Raw genomic sequence first — 24,751 nt, 5'->3', positions numbered from 1 at the left:
ACATCAGGTTCAGCTTGTTGAGAAATGTTCCCTGAATCAGTAATTTCTCCCTCAGACAAAACCTCCCTGGCCCCATCAGACTGGGTTAGGGGCCCTTCAGAACCATTATTATCAGCGACGTCATGCTCTTCAGTATCTAAAACAGAGCAGTCGCGCTTACGCTGATAAGTGTTCATTTTGGCTAAAATGTTTTTGACAGAATTATCCATTACAGCCGTTAATTGTTGCATAGTAAGGAGTATTGGCGCGCTAGATGTACTAGGGGCCTCCTGAGTGGGCAAGACTCGTGTAGACGAAGGAGGGAATGATGCAGTACCATGCTTACTCCCCTCACTTGAGGAATCATCTTGGGCATCATTGTCATTGTCACATAAATCACATTTATTTAAATGAATAGGAATTCTGGCTTCCCCACATTCAGAACACAGTCTATCTGGTAGTTCAGACATGTTAAACAGGCATAAACTTGATAACAAAGTACAAAAAACGTTTTAAAATAAAACCGTTACTGTCACTTTAAATTTTAAACTGAACACACTTTATTACTGCAATTGCGAAAAAACATGAAGGAATTGTTCAAAATTCACCAAATTTTCACCACAGTGTCTTAAAGCCTTAAAAGTATTGCACACCAAATTTGGAAGCTTTAACCCTTAAAATAACGGAACCGGAGCCGTTTTTAACTTTAACCCCTTTACAGTCCCTGGTATCTGCTTTGCTGAGACCCAACCAAGCCCAAAGGGGAATACGATACCAAATGACGCCTTCAGAAAGTCTTTTCTAAGTATCAGAGCTCCTCTCACATGCGACTGCATGTCATGCCTCTCAAAAACAAGTGCGCAACACCGGCAGTGCCTGCCGATATTATTATATCAAAATACCCAGATTAAATGATTCCTCAAGGCTAAATATGTGTTAATAATGAATCGATTTAGCCCAGAAAAAGTCTACAGTCTTAATAAGCCCTTGTGAAGCCCTTATTTACGATCTTAATAAACATGGCTTACCGGATCCCATAGGGAAAATGACAGCTTCCAGCATTACATCGTCTTGTTAGAATGTGTCATACCTCAAGCAGCAAGAGACTGCTCACTGTTCCCCCAACTGAAGTTAATTGCTCTCAACAGTCCTGTGTGGAACAGCCATGGATTTTAGTGACGGTTGCTAAAATCATTTTCCTCATACAAACAGAAATCTTCATCTCTTTTCTGTTTCTGAGTAAATAGTACATACCAGCACTATTTCAAAATAACAAACTCTTGATTGAATAATAAAAACTACAGTTAAACACTAAAAAACTCTAAGCCATCTCCGTGGAGATGTTGCCTGTACAACGGCAAAGAGAATGACTGGGGTAGGCGGAGCCTAGGAGGGATCATGTGACCAGCTTTGCTGGGCTCTTTGCCATTTCCTGTTGGGGAAGAGAATATCCCACAAGTAAGGATGACGCCGTGGACCGGACACACCTATGTTGGAGAAAGGTAAGTTTTTTGTCACAACAGGAGTGAAATGTAAATTTTGATGAATTAAAGTGCCCCTGTTTTTAATCAAAGTTTTAAAAACCGGGCACTTAAACATCAAAATTTACATTCACTTTAAATAGGAATAATTTATTAAAGTATAGTGTAGTCTTAGGTGTAATTGTAACTTAGGTTAGTTTTTATTTTACAGGTTAATTTCTCTTTATTTTAGCTAGGCAAGCTATTAAATAGTTTATAACTTGAAATTTGCCTGTAAAATAAAAATAAATCCTAAGATAGCTACAATATAATTATTATTTATATTGTAGCTATATTAGGGTTTATTTTAAAGGTAAGTATTTAGTTTTAAATAGGATTAATTTAGTTCATAATAGAAATATTATTTAGATTTATTTAATTAATATTTAAGCTAGGGGGTGTTAGGGTTAGTGTTAGACTTAGGTTTAGGGGTTAATAATTTTATTACAGTGGCGGAGGTGTAGTGGGGGGCAGGATAGGGGTTAATAAATTTATTATAGGTGGCGACGGTGTAGTGGGGGGCAGGATAGGGGTTAATAAATGTATTATAGGTGGCGACGATGTAGGGGGGGCAGGATAGGGGTTAATAAATTTAATATAGGTTGCGGCGGGGTCAGGGAGCGGCGGTTTAGGGGTTAAACTATTTATTTAGTTGCGGCGAGGTGCGGGATCAGCAGGATAGGGGTTAATAACTTTATTATTGAGGGTGACGGTATAGGGGGGGCAGGATAGAGGTTACTAGGTATAATGTAGGTGGCAGCGGTGTCCGGGAGCAGCGGTTTAGGGGTTAATACATTTATAAGAGTTGCGTCTAGTTGGGTCTAGGAGTGGCGGTTTAGGGGTTAGTAACTTTATTTAGTTGCGGGAGGCTCCAGGGGCGCCGGTATAGGGGGTAGAACAGTGTAGTCAGTGTGGGTGCTTAGTGACAGGCTAGCAAGAAAGCTGTAAAAAAGCCAAAGAGCAGCGAGATCGTATGAGTGATAACTCTCACAGTCCGCTACTCATCGCCCCATACTTGGTGCACAGATTTTTGACAGATTTTTTGATAACTTAGGCAAATTTTTGCAGGTCCGCGGTGGAGATGTGAGGCGAGCTTAGGCGGGCGTATTGGGCCGACAAAGGCAGGAAAAGTAGACACGTTGATAACTAGGCCCCTTTATCTGTTTAATCTGTTTACCGTTATTAAACACATATGGCCTTATGATCAAAAACTTGGTATGCAAGAAAAATCTTCAGGAGCTTTTTTTTTTAAAAAAAAAATCATTATATTGTAACATGTGTGTCTCTCCACATCAAGAATCCTGCATAGCGAGATAAACAGCTCTCAAGCTAAAAGGTGCCTTTCTAAAATGATTTGAGGGACCTCGCAGTACTGACAAGACTTCTTAGACAATGTTGCCAGACCAGAGATATTTGGATCATCTGGCACTCAGTTTCAGCATTAACCCTTTGAGTGCTAAGCACTTTCCCACCTGGGTGCTAATATTTTCTAAGTTTTTTTTCCATTTATTTAATTTTTGAAAAAACATTTTTTAACTTGTTTTATTGTTTTTACAACAGTGGGTCTTGGGGGTCTGTAGCTGCTTAGATGCCTGAGATACAGGCTTCTAAGCAGCATGCCCCCTCCTCCTATACTTAACATAGTTAAGTATAAATAAAGTTGCACGGTGACGTCATCATGTTATTGCGCGTGACGTCACCGTGCATCACGTGAAGCCGGGGTAGGAGCTGTTAGGAGCCCCCAGATCTCCCTCAAGGTGGGAGAGTGCTCATGACGGCTCTGAGCCGTCATTAGCACCAGAGTGAGAAACTCGGTGACGGCTCAGAGTCGTCATTAGCGCTCAAAGGGTTAATAATGCAAGAATTGTAATCTCTAACAAATGAATGTGCAATGAATGTCCCTCTTACTCTGAATAAGGGAGAACAGCAGACATAGTATAACCTGGAGCCTTACCTAAATCTGCCATTGTAGACAAATGAGCCACACAAATGATCCTGCTTTCTTACCTTTTAAATTTAAATCATTATTTATTAGCTGAGCCTGCTTGTCAGCCTCAGGCTCTGCTTCATTTCCTTCATCCCCATTGTAGTCATTTTGATTTTCTTGTTCTTCCTGCTCATCCTGGTTTATATCTTAAAGAAAAAAAGTTAAATAAACACATGCTAATTAATAGCATTTAAAGGGACAGTCTAGTCAAAATTAAACATTCATTATTCAGACTTGTAATTTTAATCAACTTTCCAATTTAGTTTTATCATCAAACTTGCTTTGTTCTCTTGGTATTCTTAGTTGAAACTAAACCTAGGTAGGCTCATATGCTAATTTCTAAGCCCATAAGGGCTGCCTCTTATCACATGCTGTTTTAAATTGCTTTTCACAATAAGAGACTGAAAGTACACATGGGCCATATAGATAACACTGTGTTAACTCCCGGGGAGTTATTTAAGGTTTAGCAAAACACAATTCTAAATGCAAGTCAATAGATAATAAACAGTCACAGTCATGTGATCAGGGGGCTGGAAGAAGGTTCCTAGATACAAGGTAATCACAGAGGTAAAAAATATAATAATATAACTGTGTTGGTTATGCAAAACTGGGGAATGGGTAATAAAGGGACAATGTAACTTTTAAAACAATAACAATTCTATGGTAGACTGTCCCTTTAAATGTCTTTTTTCCCTTCCAAATTCTTCTGCATATCTAAAACCATAGAATTTTCTGTTTGTTATCTTATTATCTCTGCTGAAGCTAAACAATGGAGATCCTGGGGCGCGATCCGATATAGATCGCAGTTTGCGGCGCAAGCGAGGGAACCGGCGTCGCCCGCAGTTTCAGCTCGCAACTCGAGCTATCCCATATAGGTCGCCGTCAGATGCTAACGTGCCGTAAGTCGGATAAACCAGCGATGTCCAGAAATCTGCGTAAGTACAAATTTCTGGCATCGCCAGTGACTTGCGGCACGTTAGAAACTGCCGGCGCCTATAAAACCTGACTAAAGTCTAAAACACCCGCACTGTCTAACACGCCTCCCTAACATAGCCCACACTGTCTAACACGCCTCCCTAACATAGCCCGCACTGTCTAACCCTCTATCCGCTATCCCCCCTCACTATCCTAACAATAAAAAAGCTATTAACCCCTAAACCGCCGCTCCCGTACCCCGCCGCAACCTAATAAAGTTATTAACCCCTAAACCGCCGCTCCCGTACCCCGCCGCCAGCTATATTATATCTATAACCCCCTAAAGTGAGCCCCTAACACCGCCGCCATCTATATTAAAATTATTAACCCCTAATGTAAGCCCCTTACACCGCCGCCATCTCTATTAAAATGATTAACCCCTAATTTAATCTACCTACCCCGCCGCCAGCTATATTATCTATATTAACCCTAAGTATATTATAGTTAATATAGGTATTACATTATATATATTAACTATATTAACCCTAATTATATTAGGGTTAATATAGTTAATATAGTTACTATAGTATTTATATTAACTATATTAACTCTATCTAACCCTAACACCCCTAACTAAATTTATATTAAATTAATCTAATTCATTTATAAACTAAAATATTCCTATTTAAATCTAAATACTTACCTATAAAATAAACCCTAAGATAGCTACAATATAATTAATAATTACATTGTAGCTATGTTAGGGTTAATATTTATTTTACAGGTAAATTGTTAATTATTTTAACTAGGTATAATAGATATTAAATAGTTATTAACTATTTAATATCTACCTAGTTAAAATAATTACCCAATTACCTGTAAAATAAATCCTAACCTAAGTTACAAATACACCTACACTATCAATAAATTTAATAAACTACAAAAATCTTTCTAAAAATACAATTAAATTAACTAAACTAAATTACAAAAACAAACAAACACTAAATTACAAAAAATAAAAAAAGATTACAAGATATTTAAGCTAATTACACCTATTCTAAGCCCCCTAATAAAATAATAAACCCCCAAAATAAAAAAAATTCCCTGCCCTATTCTAAATTAAACAAATTTCAAAGCTCTTTACCTTACCAGCCCTTAAAGGGGCCTTTTGTGGGGCATGCCCCAAAGAATTCAGCTCTTTTGCATACAACAAATACAATCCCCCCCCCCCATTACAACCCACCACCCACATACCCCTATTCTAAAACCACCCAAACCCCCCTTAAAAAAGCCTAACACTACCCCCCTGAAGATCTCCCTACCTTGTCTTCACCACACCGGGCCGAACTCCTGATCCGATCCGGGCGATGTCTTCCTCCAAGCGGCAAAGAAGAATTCTTCCTCCGGCGATGTCTTCCTCCAAGCGGCAAAGAAGAATTCTTCCTCCGGCGACGTCTTCCTCCAAGCGGCAGCAAAGTCTTCATTCTTCCGGCGGCATCTTCAATCTTCTTTCTTCGCTCCGCCGCGGAGCATCCATCCTGGCCGACTGCTGTACTTGGAATGAGGTACCTTTAAATGACGTCATCCAAGATGGCGTCCGCCGAATTCCGATTGGCTGATAGGATTCTATCAGCCAATCGGAATTAAGTTAGAAAAATCTGATTGGCTGATTGAATCAGCCAATCAGATTCAAGTTCAATCCGATTGGCTGATCCGAACAGCCAATCAGATTGAGCTCGCATTCTATTGGCTGATCGGAACAGCCAATAGAATGCGAGCTCAATCTGATTGGCTGATTGGATCAGTCAATCGGATTGAACTTGAATCTGATTGGCTGATTCAATCAGCCAATCAGATTTTTCTAACTTAATTCCGATTGGCTGATAGAATCCTATCAGCCAATCGGAATTCGGCGGATGCCATCTTGGATGACGTCATTTAAAGGTACCTCATTCCAAGTACAGCAGTCGGCCAGGATGGATGCTCCGCGGCGGCGGAGCGAAGAAAGAAGATTGAAGATGCCGCCGGAAGAATGAAGACTTTGCTGCCGCTTGGAGGAAGACGTCGCCGGAGGAAGAATTCTTCTTTGCCTCTTGGAGGAAGACATCGCCGGAGGAAGAATTCTTCTTTGCCGCTTGGAGGAAGACATCGCCCGGATCGGATCAGGAGTTCGGCCCGGTGTGGTGAAGACAAGGTAGGGAGATCTTCAGGGGGGTAGTGTTAGGCTTTTTTAAGGGGGGTTTGGGTGGTTTTAGAATAGGGGTATGTGGGTGGTGGGTTGTAATGGGGGGGGGGGATTGTATTTGTTGTATGCAAAAGAGCTGAATTCTTTGGGGCATGCCCCACAAAAGGCCCTTTTAAGGGCTGGTAAGGTAAAGAGCTTTGAAATTTGTTTAATTTAGAATAGGGCAGGGAATTTTTTTTATTTTGGGGGTTTATTATTTTATTAGGGGGCTTAGAATAGGTGTAATTAGCTTAAATATCTTGTAATCTTTTTTTTATTTTTTGTAATTTAGTGTTTGTTTTTTTTTGTAATTTAGTTTAGTTAATTTAATTGTATTTTTAGATAGATGTTTGTAGTTTATTAAATTTATTGATAGTGTAGGTGTATTTGTAACTTAGGTTAGGATTTATTTTACAGGTAATTGGGTAATTATTTTAACTAGGTAGATATTAAATAGTTAATAACTATTTAATATCTATTATACCTAGTTAAAATAATTAACAATTTACCTGTAAAATAAATATTAACCCTAACATAGCTACAATGTAATTATTAATTATATTGTAGCTATCTTAGGGTTTATTTTATAGGTAAGTATTTAGATTTAAATAGGAATATTTTAGTTTATAAATGAATTAGATTAATTTAATATAAATTTAGTTAGGGGTGTTAGGGTTAGATAGAGTTAATATAGTTAATATAAATACTATAGTAACTATATTAACTATATTAACCCTAATATAATTAGGGTTAATATAGTTAATATATATAATGTAATACCTATATTAACTATAATATACTTAGGGTTAATATAGATAATATAGCTGGCGGCGGGGTAGGTAGATTAAATTAGGGGTTAATCATTTTAATAGAGATGGCGGCGGTGTAAGGGGCTTACATTAGGGGTTAATAATATTAATATAGCTGGCGGCGGTATAGGGGGATTAGATTAGGGGTTAATAATTTTTATATAGGTGGCGGCGGTGTAAGGGGTCAGATTAGGGGATAGATAAGGTAGATGGCGGCGGTTTTAGAGGCTCACAGTAGGGGGTTAGTTTATGTAGATGGCGGCGGGGTCCGGGAGCGGCGGTTTAGGGGGTAATAACTTTATTAGGGATTTCGGAGGGGGGGGGGGGGTCGCGGTTGACAGGGAGATAGACATTGCGCATGCGTTAGGTGTTAGGTTTATTTTAGCAGATCGCGGTTGACAGGGAGATAGACATTGCGCATGCGTTAGGTGTTAGGTTTATTTTAGCACATCGCGGTTGACAGGGAGATAGACATTGCGCATGCGTTAGGTGTTAGGTTTATTTTAGCAGATTGCGGTTGACAGGGAGATAGACATTGCGCATGCGTTAGGTGTTAGGTTTATTTTAGCAGCCAGTTTAGGAAGTTACGGGGCTCCAATAGTCAGCGTAAGGCTTCTTACGGCTGCTTTTTGTGGCGAGGTGAAAATGGAGTAAGTTTTCTCCATTTTCGCCACGTAAGTCCTTACGCTGCATATTGGATACCAAACTGCGCGGGTTTGGTATACCTGCCTATGGCCCAAAAAACTGCGGGCGACGGCAGAAATATACGGGCGTAACTTCTAGGTTACGCCGTATATGTGATACCAAACCCGCGCAAATATTGGCGTCGCCGGCTTTTGCGGGCGACGATTTATATCGGATCGACCCCCTGGTAACCTAATTACAGCAGCAAGCCATGCGTAGATAACAAAGGCTTACACACCCACCTCCCCAAAAGCTTAATTGCACTTTCATTAAAGGGACACTGTACCCAAATTTTTCTTTTGTGATTCAGATAGAGCATGCAATTTTAAGCAACTTTCTAATTTACTTCTATTATCAATTTTTCTTCGTTCTCTTGATATCTTTATTTGAAAAAGAAGGCATCTAAGCTGAGGAGCCAGCAAATTTGTGGTTCAGAACCATGGACAGCAATTGTTTATTGGTGCTGCCCAATCAGCAAGGACAACCCAGGTTGTTCACCAAAAATGGGCCGGCATCTAAACTTAAATTCTTGCTTTTCAAATAAACATACCAAGAGAATGAAGAAAATTTGATAATAGGAGTACATTAGAAAGTTGCTTCAAATTGCATGCTCTATCTGAATCACAAAAGAAAAAATTTGGGTACAGTGTCCCTTTAAATTGCCTGACATATATGGAAGACCAGCTTTTTTAGATCACCATTGCTGCAGCATGTTACATAAGAATGTATGAATGTTTACTGGGATAAAGCATCATATGACAATTTATACTAACTGCTAGGGCAGTAATCACCTAAATTTAGATGATTTGTTTCTGGGCTCAGATAATAAATGCAAATTGAAAACAGTTATTAATTAAATTGGACCCCAGTACTACCAACAGCCCACTGGCCCACATGCCTTGCTATGTGGCATGATGGGAATTGTATTTCCCAGCCACAACTTAGAACATAATAACTGTTAACTGCTTTTATTATTGCAATTAGATTGTTTGCATAGATGAGCAATTAGAAGGGACCCCACCGTATCTTTCTGAGGGTATTTAAAGAGATCTGTTTAGCTCTGTTTCTTAGCAAAAGGATCAAGCTAAGAAGGATCAAATAATTAAGGATATTTGAGTTATTTCAGGAGTAATTCAGTAGTAAAGAATACTTTTATTTTTCTTATTGTTAAATTGTTGCATAGTTTAAATGTCTCAGATACGGTGCAATGGGTGTTTTGCACTTTTTAACCGTGCTACTTTTTGGAGATTTAGGGGCTGTCCTGTTGTAAGCAGTTTTCCCTCTTATGGGAAGAAATAGCTAAACGTCATGCTAAGGTAAGTAACATACCTGTTACCTCTACAAAGCTGCCTCAAAAAGAAGCCACTCTACCCCAGAGATTAGCAGGGAGAGGCAGATAGATCACTGTAGGCTCTGGGAGAATTAGAACAGTAGACCAGAAGCATTGCCCACAACCTCTGCCATTGCAAAACTCCTTTGCTGCTCTTGCCGAACACACTTGTGATGAGGAGATTGCTGTTTCTGAGCCATCTGAAGCTGTAACAGGTCATTCAAATCTATTGGTACCTGATTCTCCAGGTAATGTAACACAGGAAAGAACTGCAGAAGTGTGTTTGAGGAAAAGACTGTTAGTGGGTGACTATTTTGAGGAATGTGTATTTAGGTGAAAGTAAAGCAGAAGTAAGGGAGGTTAGATGTCTTCCAGGAGCTACTGCTCACAAGGATACGAATCATATTTTGAAAATTGTTAAGGCAGCAGGAAAGGGAAGTGAGTTAGATGTGATTGTTTAGGAACAAATGATCTGGCTAGTAATCATGTTGCTGCTGTTCAGAAAGAGTTTTGTGACCTAGGTAATCATTTAGAGAATGTGGTATCAACTCTATCATTTTCTGCTATTTTACCTGTGTATGGCCAGGAAGCAGGAAAGATGGAGCGGATAACAACATTTAATTCTTAGTTAGTTAAGTGGTGCAGGGAACGAGGATTTGGTTTTATTGGCCATTATAGCTCTGTTTGGCAAGATACTAGGTTATTTAGGAGAGATGGCTTGCATTTGGATGTTAAAGGTATCTGGGAGAGGAGTTCAAATGCTTTATTAGAAATCATTTAGACTAATAAAGGGGGGTAGCATTAATATATCCACCTGCCCCCCACAGCATGCCAAAACTGTTAGTCCAAGTAACAATTCTAGAAATTCTAGTAGAAAAATTATTTGTGCCATGAGCACAAATGCTTGCAGCTTAGGAAATAAATAACCTGAACTCATTTCAATAATGACTAGGGACAACTTGGAATTAGTAGCTATAGCAGAAACATGGTACAATGATTTGCATGACTGGGACATAGTCATACCTGGATACAGGTTATTTAAAAAAGAACAGAGTAGGAAAGAAAGGTGGAGGAGTTGCTCTGTATGTAAATGAAAATATAAAGGTTATTGAAGTCGTAGGAACTAATGACGAGGTGGAAAGTATTTGGGTGACTTTGAAAATTTTAGATAAAAACAGAATTTATGTTTACCTGATAAATTACTTTCTCCAACGGTGTGTCCGGTCCACGGCGTCATCCTTACTTGTGGGATATTCTCTTCCCCAACAGGAAATGGCAAAGAGCCCAGCAAAGCTGGTCACATGATCCCTCCTAGGCTCCGCCTACCCCAGTCATTCGACCGACGTTAAGGAGGAATATTTGCATAGGAGAAACCATATGGTACCGTGGTGACTGTAGTTAAAGAAAATAAATTATCAGACCTGATTAAAAAAACCAGGGCGGGCCGTGGACCGGACACACCGTTGGAGAAAGTAATTTATCAGGTAAACATAAATTCTGTTTTCTCCAACATAGGTGTGTCCGGTCCACGGCGTCATCCTTACTTGTGGGAACCAATACCAAAGCTTTAGGACACGGATGAAGGGAGGGAGCAAATCAGGTCACCTAAATGGAAGGCACCACGGCTTGCAAAACCTTTCTCCCAAAAATAGCCTCAGAAGAAGCAAAAGTATCAAACTTGTAAAATTTGGTAAAAGTGTGCAGTGAAGACCAAGTCGCTGCCCTACATATCTGATCAACAGAAGCCTCGTTCTTGAAGGCCCATGTGGAAGCCACAGCCCTAGTGGAATGAGCTGTGATTCTTTCGGGAGGCTGCCGTCCGGCAGTCTCGTAAGCCAATCTGATGATGCTTTTAATCCAAAAAGAGAGAGAGGTAGAAGTTGCTTTTTGACCTCTCCTTTTACCGGAATAAACAACAAACAAGGAAGATGTTTGTCTAAAATCCTTTGTAGCATCTAAATAGAATTTTAGAGCGCGAACAACATCCAAATTGTGCAACAAACGTTCCTTCTTCGAAACTGGTTTCGGACACAGAGAAGGTACGATAATCTCCTGGTTAATGTTTTTGTTAGAAACAACTTTTGGAAGAAAACCAGGTTTAGTACGTAAAACCACCTTATCTGCATGGAACACCAGATAAGGAGGAGAACACTGCAGAGCAGATAATTCTGAAACTCTTCTCAAAAACAAGTGCGCCACACCGGCGCGAAAATGAGGCTCTGCCTATGCTTTGGGAAAGCCCCTAAGAATAAGGTGTCTAAAACAGTGCCTGCCGATATTATTATATCAAAATACCCAGATAAAATGATTCCTCAAGGCTAAATATGTGTTAATAATGAATCGATTTAGCCCAGAAAAAGTCTACAGTCTTAATAAGCCCTTGTGAAGCCCTTATTTACAATCGTAATAAACATGGCTTACCGGATCCCATAGGGAAAATGACAGCTTCCAGCATTACATCGTCTTGTTAGAATGTGTCATACCTCAAGCAGCAAGAGACTGCTCACTGTTCCCCCAACTGAAGTTAATTGCTCTCAACAGTCCTGTGTGGAACAGCCATGGATTTTAGTGACGGTTGCTAAAATCATTTTCCTCATACAAACAGAAATCTTCATCTCTTTTCTGTTTCTGAGTAAATAGTACATGCCAGCACTATTTCAAAATAACAAACTCTTGATTGAATAATAAAAAACATAATTTATGCTTACCTGATAAATTCCTTTCTTCTGTTGTGTGATCAGTCCACGGGTCATCATTACTTCTGGGATATTATCTGCTCCCCTACAGGAAGTGCAAGAGGATTCACCCAGCAGAGTTGCTATATAGCTCCTCCCCTCTACGTCACCTCCAGTCATTCGACCAAAGACCAACGAGAAAGGAGAAACCAAGGGTGTAGTGGTGACTGAATTATAATTTAAAAAATATGTACCTGCCTTAAAAAACAGGGCGGGCCGTGGACTGATCACACAACAGAAGAAAGGAATTTATCAGGTAAGCATAAATTATGTTTTCTTCTGTTATGTGTGATCAGTCCACGGGTCATCATTACTTCTGGGATACCAATACCAAAGCAAAAGTACACGGATGACGGGAGGGATAGGCAGGCTCATTATACAGAAGGAACCACTGCCTGAAGAACCTTTCTCCCAAAAATAGCCTCCGAAGAAGCAAAAGTGTCAAATTTGTAAAATTTGGAAAAAGTATGAAGCGAAGACCAAGTTGCAGCCTTGCAAATCTGTTCAACAGAGGCCTCATTCTTAAAGGCCCAAGTGGAAGCCACAGCTCTAGTGGAATGAGCTGTAATTCTTTCAGGAGGCTGCTGTCCAGCAGTCTCATAGGCTAAACGTATTATGCTACGAAGCCAAAAAGAGAGAGAGGTAGCAGAAGCTTTTTGACCTCTCCTCTGTCCAGAATAAACGACAAACAGGGAAGAAGTTTGGCGAAAATCTTTAGTTGCCTGCAAGTAGAACTTGAGGGCACGAACTACATCCAGATTGTGTAGAAGACGTTCCTTCTTTGAAGAAGGATTTGGACACAAGGATGGAACAACAATCTCTTGATTGATGTTCCTGTTAGTGACTACCTTAGGTAAGAACCCAGGTTTAGTACGCAGAACTACCTTGTCTGAGTGAAAGATCAGATAAGGAGAATCACAATGTAGGGCTGATAACTCAGAGACTCTTCGAGCCGAGGAAATAGCCATTAAAAATAGAACTTTCCAAGATAACAATTTTATATCAATGGAATGAAGGGGTTCAAACAGAACACCCTGTAAAACGTTAAGAACTAAGTTTAAACTCCATGGCGGAGCAACAGTTTTAAACACAGGCTTGATCCTAGTTAAAGCCTGACAAAAGGCCTGGATGTCTGAATGTTCTGACAGACGCCTGTGTAACAAGATGGACAGAGCTGAGATCTGTCCCTTTAATGAGCTAGCCGATAAACCCTTTTCTAAACCTTCTTGTAGAAAAGACAATATCCTAGGAATCCTAACCTTACTCCAGGAGTAATCTTTGGATTCACACCAGTATAGGTATTTACGCCATATTTTATGGTAAATCTTTCTGGTAACAGGCTTCCTAGCCTGTATCAGGGTATCAATAACCGACTCAGAAAAACCACGTTTTGATAAAATCAAGCGTTCAATTTCCAAGCAGTCAGCTTCAGAGAAGTTAGACTTTGATGTTTGAATGGACCCTGAATCAGAAGGTCCTGTCTTAGAGGTAGAGACCAAGGCGGACAGGATGACATGTCCACTAGATCTGCATACCAAGTCCTGCGCGGCCATGCAGGCGCTATTAGAATCACTGATGCTCTCTCCTGTTTGATTTTGGCAATCAATCGAGGAAGCAGTGGGAAGGGTGGAAACACATAAGCCATCCTGAAGTTCCAAGGTGCTGTCAAAGCATCTATCAGAACCGCTCCCGGATCCCTGGATCTGGATCCGTAGCGAGGAAGTTTGGCGTTCTGGCAAGACGCCATGAGATCTATCTCTGGTTTGCCCCAACGTTGAAGTATTTGGGCAAAGACCTCCGGATGAAGTTCCCACTCCCCCGGATGAAGAGTCTGGCGACTCAAGAAATCCGCCTCCCAGTTCTCCACTCCCGGGATGTGGATTGCTGACAGGTGGCAAGAGTGAGACTCTGCCCAGCGAATTATCTTTGATACTTCTATCATTGCTAGGGAGCTTCTTGTCCCTCCTTGATGGTTGATGTAAGCTACAGTCGTGATGTTGTCCGACTGAAACCTGATGAACCCCCGAGTCTTTAACTGGGGCCAAGCTAGAAGGGCATTGAGAACTGCTCTCAATTCCAGAATGTTTATTGGCAGGAGACTTTCCTCCTGACTCCATTGTCCCTGAGCCTTCAGAGAATTCCAGACAGCGCCCCAACCTAGAAGGCTGGCGTCTGTTGTTACAATTGTCCAGTCCGGCCTGCTGAACGGCATCCCCCTGGACAGATGTGGCCGAGAAAGCCACCATAGAAGAGAGTTTCTGGTCTCTTGATCCAGATTCAGAGTGGGGGACAAATCTGAGTAATCCCCATTCCACTGACTCAGCATGCACAATTGCAGCGGTCTGAGATGTAGGCGTGCAAAGGGAACTATGTCCATTGCTGCTACCATTAAGCCGATCACCTCCATGCATTGAGCTACTGACGGGAGTTGAATGGAATGAAGGACACGGCATGCATTTAGAAGCTTTGTCAATCTGTCTTCTGTCAGATAAATCTTCATTTCTACAGAATCTATAAGAGTCCCCAAGAATGGAACTCTTGTGAGAGGAAAGAGAGAACTCTTCTTTTCGTTCACTTTCCATCCATGCGACCTTAGAAATGCCAGAACTAACTCTGTATGAGACTTGGCAGTTTGAAAGCTTGAAGCTTGTATCAGAATGTCGTCTAGGTACGGAGCTACCGAAATTCCTCGCGGTCTTAGTACCGCCAGAAGGGCACCCAGAACCTTTGTAAAGATTCTTGGAGCCGTAGCCAATCCGAATGGAAGGGCTACAAACTGGTAATGCCTGTTTAAGAAGGCAAACCTTAGATACCGGTAATGATCTTTGTGAATCGGTATGTGAAGGTAAGCATCCTTTAAATCCACTGTGGTCATGTACTGACCCTCTTGGATCATGGGTAAGATTGTCCGAATAGTTTCCATTTTGAACGATGGAACTCTTAGGAATTTGTTTAGGATCTTTAAATCCAAGATTGGCCTGAAAGTTCCCTCTTTTTTGGGAACCACAAACAGGTTTGAGTAAAACCCTTGTCCTTGTTCCGACCGCGGAACCGGATGGATCACTCCCATTAATAATAGATCTTGTACACAGCGGAGAAACGCGTCCTTCTTTATTTGGTTTGTTGACAACCTTGACAGATGAAATCTCCCTCTTGGGGGAGAGAATTTGAAGTCTAGAAGGTATCCCTGAGATATGATCTCTAGCGCCCAGGGATCCTGGACATCTCTTGCCCAAGCCTGGGCGAAGAGAGAGAGTCTGCCCCCCACTAGATCCGGTCCCGGATCGGGGGCCCTCGGTTCATGCTGTCTTTGGGGCAGCAGCAGGTTTACTGGCCTGCTTGCCCTTGTTCCAGGACTGGTTAGGCTTCCAGCCTTGTCTGTAACGAGCAACAGCTCCTCCCTGTTTTGGTGCAGTGGAAGTTGGCGCTGCTCCTGCTTTGAAATTCCGAAAGGGACGAAAATTAGACTGTCTAGCCTTAGCTTTGGCTTTGTCTTGAGGTAGAGCGTGGCCCTTACCTCCTGTAATGTCAGCAATAATTTCTTTCAAACCGGGCCCAAATAAAGTTTGCCCCTTGAAAGGTATATTAAGTAATTTGGACTTAGAAGTTACATCAGCCGACCAGGATTTTAGCCACAGCGCCCTGCGTGCCTGAATGGCGAATCCTGAATTCTTAGCCGTAAGTTTGGTTAAATGTACTACGGCCTCCGAAATGAATGAATTAGCTAGTTTAAGGACTCTAAGCCTGTCCGTAATGTCGTCCAGCGTAGCTGAACTAAGGTTCTCTTCCAGAGACTCAATCCAAAATGCTGCCGCAGCCGTGATCGGCGCGATGCATGCAAGGGGTTGTAATATAAAACCTTGTTGAACAAACATTTTCTTAAGGTAACCCTCTAATTTTTTATCCATAGGATCTGAAAAAGCACAGCTATCCTCCACCGGGATAGTGGTACGCTTAGCTAAAGTAGAAACTGCTCCCTCCACCTTAGGGACCGTTTGCCATAAGTCCCGTGTAGTGGCGTCTATTGGAAACATCTTTCTAAATATTGGAGGGGGTGAGAACGGCACACCGGGTCTATCCCACTCCTTAGTAACAATTTCAGTTAATCTCTTAGGTATAGGAAAAACGTCAGTACTCGCCGGTACCGCAAAGTATTTATCCAACCTACACATTTTCTCTGGTATTGCAACAGCGTTACAATCGTTGAGAGCTGCTAAGACCTCCCCTAGTAATACACGGAGGTTTTCCAATTTAAATTTAAAATTTGAAATATCTGAATCCAATCTGTTTGGATCAGAACCGTCACCTACAGAATGAAGCTCTCCGTCCTCATGCTCTGCAAGCTGTGACGCAGTATCAGACATGGCCCTAGAATTATCAGCGCACTCTGTTCTCACCCCAGAGTGATCACGCTTGCCTCTTAATTCTGGTAATTTAGCCAAAACTTCAGTCATAACAGTAGCCATATCTTGTAATGTTATCTGTAATGGCTGCCCAGATGTACTAGGCGCCATAATATCACGCACCTCCCGGGCGGGAGATGCAGGTACTGACACGTGAGGCGAGTTAGTCGGCATAACTCTCCCCTCGCTGTTTGGTGAAATTTGTTCAATTTGTACAGATTGGCTTTTATTTAATGTAGCATCAATACAGTTAGTACATAAATTTCTATTGGGCTCCACCTTGGCATTGGAACAAATGACACAGGTATCTTCCTCTGAATCAGACATGTTTAACACACTAGCAATAAACATGCAACTCGGTTACAATTTTATTTAATAAAAACGTACTGTGCCTCAAGAAGCACTAAACGATTAAATGACAGTTGAAATAATGAACTGAAAAATAGTTATAGCATCACTCTTAACAAACAACACAACTTTTTAGCAAAGGTTTGTTCCCATTAGTAAAATAACACTAATTAAATTTTAAACATAAAAATTACAGAGCAACGTTTTAAATCACAGTCACTATATAAGTCTCACAGCTCTGCTGAGAGAATCTACCTCCCTTCAAAGAAGTTTGAAGACCCCTGAGTTCTGTTAGAGATGAACCGGATCATGCAGAAAAACTGACTGGAATTTTCTGATGCGTAGCAAAGAGCGCCAAAAACGGCCCCTCCCTCTCACACACAGCAGTGAGAGAGAAACGAAACTGTCATAATTAACACAAGCAAACTGCCAAGTGGAAAAATAATGCCCAAATACTTATTCACTCAGTACCTCATTAATGCAAACGATTCTACATTCCAGCAAAAACGTTTAACATGAAAAATACCTAATAAAAGGTTTAATGTACTTCTACAGAGTAATTCCGGTGAAATACCATCCCCAGAATACTAAAGTGTAGAGTATACATACATGTTCATTATAACGGTATGGCAGGATTTTTTCATCAATTCCATTCAGAAAATAAAAACTGCTACATACCTCAATGCAGATTCAACTGCCCGCTGTCCCCTGATCTGAAGTTTTTACCTCCCTCAGATGGCCGAGAAACAGCAATATGATCTTAACTACTCCGGTTAAAATCATAAGAAAAACTCTGGTAGATTCTTCTTCAAACTCTGCCAGAGAGGTAATAACACGCTCCGGTGCTATTGTAAAATAACAAACTTTTGATTGAAGTTCTAAAAACTAAGTATAATCACCATAGTCCTCTCACACCTCCTATCTAGTCTTTGGGTGCAAGAGAATGACTGGAGGTGACGTAGAGGGGAGGAGCTATATAGCAACTCTGCTGGGTGAATCCTCTTGCACTTCCTGTAGGGGAGCAGATAATATCCCAGAAGTAATGATGACCCGTGGACTGATCACACATAACAGAAGAAACTACAGTTAAACACTAAAAAACTCTAAGCCATCTCCGTGGAGATGTTGCCTGTACAACGGCAAAGAGAATGACTGGGGTAGGCGGAGCCTAGGAGGGATCATGTGACCAGCTTTGCTGGGCTCTTTGCCATTTCCTGTTGGGGAAGAGAATATCCCACAAGTAAGGATGACGCCGTGGACCGGACACACCTATGTTGGAGAAAATGTGTTTAGAATAGCGGTTGTATATAGGCCTCCATTGCAGGACGAAAAACTGGAAATTTGTTATTAGAAAAAATAACCAAAATGACCATAAAGGGTAAGGTTATAATAATGGGGGACTTTAAATTGCCAGATATAGACTGGAAGATTCCTTCTGCTAGATCAGCTAGAAGCAGGTATATTCTTGAATCTCTGCTAGGGGAATCACTTGAACAATTAGTTAAGGAACCAACGCATAAGGAAGCTATAATAGATTTAATACTTACAAACAGTGATACAGTTTTAGATGTCTCTGTAGGTGAGAACTTAGGATCCAGTGATCATCATTCTGTTTGGTTTAGTATTCATGTGCAGAAACTGTCCACCCAGACTAAAACAAAAGTTTTAGACTTTAGGAAGGCAGAATTTTAATTAATGGGAGAATACCTAAAAAACTATTTAAAAGGGAAAACTCTTATTACAAGGGTTCAAGAACAGTGGGAATTTATGAAGGCTGCCATTTTAGATGCAACCGCACACTGTATTAGACATGTCTGTAAAAGTAAAAGAAAGCGAAAACCAATTTGGTTTTCCAAAGAAGTAGCACATGCTGTAAACACAAAAAAGATTGCTTATAAAAATTACAGACACACACAATCAGATGATGATATGAAAATATGGAGACTCCAACAAAAAAAGATTAAGCAGTTAATTAGGAAGGTTAAAGTTCATGCAGAAAAGAAGATAGCACAGTCAGCAAAACATGGGGACAAAACATTCTTTAGATATATCAGTGAAAGAAGAAAAAAATACGGTAGGAATAGTAAAATTGAAATCAGTTGATGGTAGAATAATAGAAGGAGATAAGCAAATTGCAGACTGTCTCAATGATTACTTCTGTTTGCACAAAAGATTGTGAAGATAGAATGTCTACATTAAAGGGACATTATACTCATCGTCTCAATGATTACTTCTGTTCTGTTTGCACAAAAGATTGTGAAGATAGAATGTCTACATTAAAGGGACATTATACTCATTTTTTCTTTACATAAATGTTTTGTAGATTATATATTTATATAGCCCATAAAGTTTTTTTTTTAATTTTTTTAATAGTGTTGCTTATTTTTAAATAACATTGCTCTGATTTTCAGACTCCTAACCAAGCCCCAAAGTTTTATGTGAATACTGTCAGCTACCTTTTCCAGCTTGCTCCTGTTTGTGTAAAGGGTCTTTTCATATGCAAAAGAAGGGAGAGGGGGTATGTCTTATTTCCCACTTGCAGTGGGCTTTCCAGCAACCTTTTCAACAGAGCTAAACTGTGAGCTTCTAAGTAAGTTTTTAAACAGTTTTATACTTGATTTTTATATCAGTATCTGTGCATCTTATTCTTTATAGTAGTGTCTATTACATGCAGTATATGAAAATGAGTGTATACTGTCCCTTTAAGGGATGCTACGAAAAATAGAAACAAGCTTAACACTAATCTTTTTACAGAGGATGAGGTTTTGTTAGCATTATCAAAAATAAATGTTAAAATAGCAGTGGGTCCTGATAATATTCATCCAAGGGTTTTTTAAAAAAAACTTTGATCAGTGCTAACTGTCCCATTAACTTATCTGTTTAATCAGTCACTATTAACAGGAGCTGTTCCAGATGATTGGAGAATAGCAAATGTAATACCTCTTCATAAAAAGGGCAGTAGGGAAGAATCTGGCAACTACAGGCCAGTTAGTTTTACTTCAGTAGTAGGGAAATTAATAGAAAGCCTCTTAAAATAAAGAATTATGACTTGCATAAAGACAAACAATTTAGAGGACCAAAATCTGCATGGTTTTACTTCAGGGAGATCATATCAGACTAATCTAATTGAATTCTTTGATTATGTAAAAAAAGTATTGGACAAGGGTGGAGCAGTTGATGTAGCATATCTAGATTCCAGCAAAGCATCTGACACGTCCCATACAACAAACTAATTCACAAATCTCCTTGGTCTATACTCAAAAATTGTGAACTGGGTGGGATGTTGGCTTAAGGACAGAAAACAAAGTGTCTTAGTAAATGGAGTTCATTCAGCAGAGGGGGGCTGTTAATAGTGGTGTTCCTCAGGGGTCAGCCTGTTTTGTTTAACATATGTATCTTTGATATGAGCAAAGGACTACAGGGGAAAGTATGTCTGTTTGCAGATAATACAAAAATGTGTAACAGAGTGGATGTTCTAGGGGGGGTAGACAAAATGAGAAGTGATATACAACAATTGAAGGATTGGACAAATAACTGGGATCTAAAGTTTAACACAGCAAAGTGTAAAATAATGCATTTAGGGAAGAAAATCCAAATGCTAATTACAGACTCAATGACACTTTACTGACTGTTACAAATGAGGAACAGGACTTGGGAATTATTATTTCATATGATTTAAAACTTAGTAAACAATGTAGTAATGCAGCAAGTAAGGCCAGCAGAATGCTTGGAAGTATTAGTAGAGGTATTGGCAGCAGAAATAGTAAGGTTCTTATGCCACTTTATAGATCATTAGTTAGGCCTCATCTTGAGTATTGTGTGCAGTTCTGGAAGCCATATCTTCAGAAGGATATTAACAAACTTGAATCTGTGCAAAGGAGGGCTACCAAAAAACTTACCAGGATAGGCTCAATAACCTAAATATGTATTTCTTTCATGTAATTGGCAAGAGTCCATGAGCTAGTGACGTATGGGATATACAATCCTACTAGGAGGGGCAAAGTTTCCCAAACCTCAAAATGCCTATAAATACACCCCTCACCACACCCACAATTCAGTTTTACAAACTTTGCCTCCTATGGAGGTGGTGAAGTAAGTTTGTGCTAAGATTTCTACGTTGATATGCGCTTCCAGCATTGTTGAAGCCTGATTCCTCTCAGAGTACAGAGAATGTCAGAGGGACGTTAAGGGAGTATCACTTATTGAATATGATGATTTCCCTAACGGGGGTCTATTTCATAGGTTCTCTGTTATCGGTCTTAGAGATTCATCTCCTACCTCCCTTTTCAGATCGACGATATACTCTCAATTTACCATTACCTCTACTGATAACTGTTTTAGTACTGGTTTGGCTATCTGCTATATGTGGATGGGTGTCTTTTGGTAAGTATGTTTTTTATTACTTAAGACACCTCAGCTATGGTTTGGCACTTTATGCATTTATATAAAGTTCTAAATATATGTATTGTACTTATATTTGCTATGAGTCAGGTTCATGTATTTCCTTCTGCAGACTGTCAGTTTCATATTTGGGGAACATAAAAAAATTTTTAAGAAATTTTTTTCTTACCTGGGGTTTAGTCTCTTTTTCAATTGACTACTTCTTGCAAATTGCGGGCGGTATTAGGCCCCCGGGTGCGTCAAATGCTAAACTTTATTGCGTCATTCTTGGCGTGAAAAAAATACGTCTATGACGCAACTTCGTCATTTCCGCCGTCATACTTGACGCCGAGACCTTTCACACGGTTGCGTCATTAGTGACGCAAGTGTGTCATTTCTGGTTATTTTTGGCGCCAAAAAAGTTTAAATTACGTTGTGCGTCATACTTGGCGCCAAACTTTTTCATTATTTCAATACCCCATTGATGTTTGCCTCTTACCCTTTTCTCTATCAGAGGGCTATGCTATTTGCATTTTTTCCCATTCCTGAAACTGTCATATAAGGAAAAGATAATTTTGCTTTATATGTTGTTTTTTCTCTTATATTTTGCAAGATGTCTCAATCTGATCCTGCCTCAGAAGTTTCTGCTGAACATTGCTGCCTGACATCGGTTCTACCAAAGCTAAGTGCATTTGTTGTAAAATTGTAGAAATTATTTCGCCGAATGTCATTTGTAATAGTTGTCATGATAAACTTTTACATTCAGATAGTGTATCCATCACTATTAGTACATTGCCAGTTGCAGTTCCTTCAACTTCTAATGTGCATGATATACCTGTAAATTTTAAAGAATTTGTTTCTGATTCTATCCTGAAGGCTTTGTCTGCATTTCAACCTTCTAATAAACGTAAAAGGTCTTTTAAAACTTCTCATTTAGTTGATGAAATTTCAAATGACCAACAACATAATAATTTATCCTCTTCTGATGAGGATCTATCTGATACAGAAGATCCTTCCTCAGACATTGACACTGACAAATCTACTTATTTATTTAAAATAGAGTATATGCGTTCTTTATTAAAAGAAGTGTTAATTACTTTGGATATTGAGGTAACCAGTCCTCTTGACGTTCAGTCTAATAAACGTTTAAATGCTGTTTTTAAACCTCCTGTGGTTTCTCCAGGGATTTTTCCTATTCCTGAGGCTATTTTCTTATATGATTTCTAAGGAATGGAATAAGCCAGTTACTTCTTTTATTCCTTCTTCAAGGTTTAAAAAATTGTATCCTTTACCAGCAAAATCTATAGAGTTTTGGGAAAAAATCCCCAAAGTTGATGGGGCTATTTCTACTCTTGCTAAACGTATCACTATTCCTATGGAAGATAGTACTTCCTTTAAGTATCCTTTAGATAGGAAACTTGAATCCTATCTAAGGAAGGCCTATTTATATTCAGGTCATCTTCTCAGACCTGCAATTTCTTTGGCTGATGTTGCGGCTGCATCAACTTTCTGGTTGGAGAATTTAGCGCAACAGGAATTGGATTCTGACTTACCTAGCATTATTCGCTTACTGCAATATGCTAATCATTATATTTGTGATGCCATTTTTGATATTATCAAAATTGATGTTAGATCCATGTCCTTAGCTATATTAGCTAGAAGAGCTTTGTGGCTTAAATCTTGGAATGCTGATATGACATCTAAATCTAGATTACTTTCTCTTTCTTTCCAAGGTAATAATTTATTTGGTTCTCAGTTGGATTCTATTATTTCAACTGTCACTGGGGGAAAGGGAGTTTTTCTGCCTCAATATAAAAAACCTAAGGGTAAATCTAAGGCTTCTAATCGTTTTCGTTCCTTTCGTCAGAATAAGGAACAAAAACTCAATCCTCCCCCCAAGGAATCTGCTTCCAATTGGAAGCCTTCCTCAAATTGGAATAAATCCAAGCCATTTAGGAAACCAAAGTCAGCCCCTAAGTCCGCATGAAGGTGCGGCCCTCATTCCAGCTCAGCTGGTAGGGGGCAGATTAAGGTTTTTCAAGGATATTTGGATAAAATCTGTCCAAAATCAATGGATTCAGAGCATTGTCGCTCAAGGGTATCGAATAGGATTCAGAGTAAGACCTCCTGTGAGAAGATTTTTTCTCTCACGTATCCCAGCAAATCCAGTAAAAGCTAAGGCTTTCCTGAAGTGTGTTTTAGACCTGGAGTCTTCAGGGGTAATCATGTCAGTTCCTTTTCAGGAACAAGGTTTGGGGTTTTAATCAAATCTATTCATTGTCCCAAAAAAGGAAAATTTATTCAGACCAGTTCTGGATCTGAAAATTTTGAATCGTTATGTAAGAGTACCAACTTTCAAGATGGTGACTATAAGGACTATTCTGCCTTTTGTTCAGCGAGGACATTATATGTCCACAATAGACTTGCAGGATGCATACCTTCATATTGCGATTCACCCAGAACATTATCAGTTTCTGAGATTCTCTTTTCTAAACAAGCATTACCAATTTGTTGCTCTTCCATTTGGCATAGCAACAGCTCCAAGAATCTTTTCAAAGGTTCTGGGTGCCCTACTCTCTGTAATCAGAGAATATGGTATTGCGGTGTTTCCTTATTTGGATGATATCTTGGTACTAGCTCAGTCTTTACGTACTGCAGAATCTCACACGAATCAACTAGTGTTGTTTCTTCGGAAACATGGTTGGAGGATCAATTTACCAAAAAGTTTCTTGATTCCTCAGACAAGGGTCACCTTTTTAGGCTTCCAGATAGATTCAGTGTCCATGACTCTGTCTCTAACAGACAAGAGACGTTTAAAATTGGTTGCAGCCTGCCGGCACCTTCAGTCTCAGTCATTCCCTTCAGTGGCTATGTGCATGGAAGTTTTAGGTCTCATGACTGCAGCATCGGACGCGATCCCCTTTGCTCGTTTTCACATGAGACCTCTACAGCTTTGTATGCTGAACCAATGGTGCAGGGATTATACAAAGATATCACAATTAATATCCTTAAATCCCAATGTACAACACTCTCTGATGTGGTGGATAGATCACCATCGTTTAGTTCAAGGGGCTTCTTTTGTTCGGCCAACCTGGACTGTGATCACAACAGATGCGAGTCTTTCAGGTTGGGGAGCTGTTTGGGGATCTCTGACAGCACAAGGGGTTTGGAAATCTCAAGAGGCGAGATTACCAATAAATATTTTAGAACACCGTGCAATTCTCACAGCTCTTCAGTTTTGGCCTCTGTTAAAGAGAGAACCGTTCATTTGTTTTCAGACAGACAATATCACAACAGTGGCATATGTCAATCATCAGGGTGGGACTCACAGTCCCCAAGCTATGAAAGAAGTATCTCGGATACTTGCTTGGGCGGAATCCAGCTCCTGTCCAATCTCTGCGGTGCATATCCCAGGTGTAGACAATTGGGAGGCAGAT

The 24,751-nt window shown here is 40.0% G+C and overlaps 1 protein-coding gene across 1 annotated transcript in view; it reads right to left on the bottom strand.

The window, feature by feature from the left end:
* The window catches only part of GOLM1 (golgi membrane protein 1), a 429,996-nt gene that overhangs the window by 19,126 nt on the left and 386,119 nt on the right, over positions 1 to 24,751 (bottom strand). Inside the window, exon 9 of the mRNA XM_053702432.1 lies at positions 3,507 to 3,632. Within this exon, the coding sequence (XP_053558407.1) occupies positions 3,507 to 3,632 (126 nt within the window). The remainder of the gene's footprint in view (positions 1 to 3,506; positions 3,633 to 24,751) is intronic.

Source organism: Bombina bombina, chromosome 2, assembly GCF_027579735.1.
Source record: "Bombina bombina isolate aBomBom1 chromosome 2, aBomBom1.pri, whole genome shotgun sequence".
Classification (NCBI taxonomy): Eukaryota; Metazoa; Chordata; class Amphibia; order Anura; family Bombinatoridae; genus Bombina; species Bombina bombina.
This window is presented reverse-complemented; position numbering and strand designations above follow the sequence as displayed.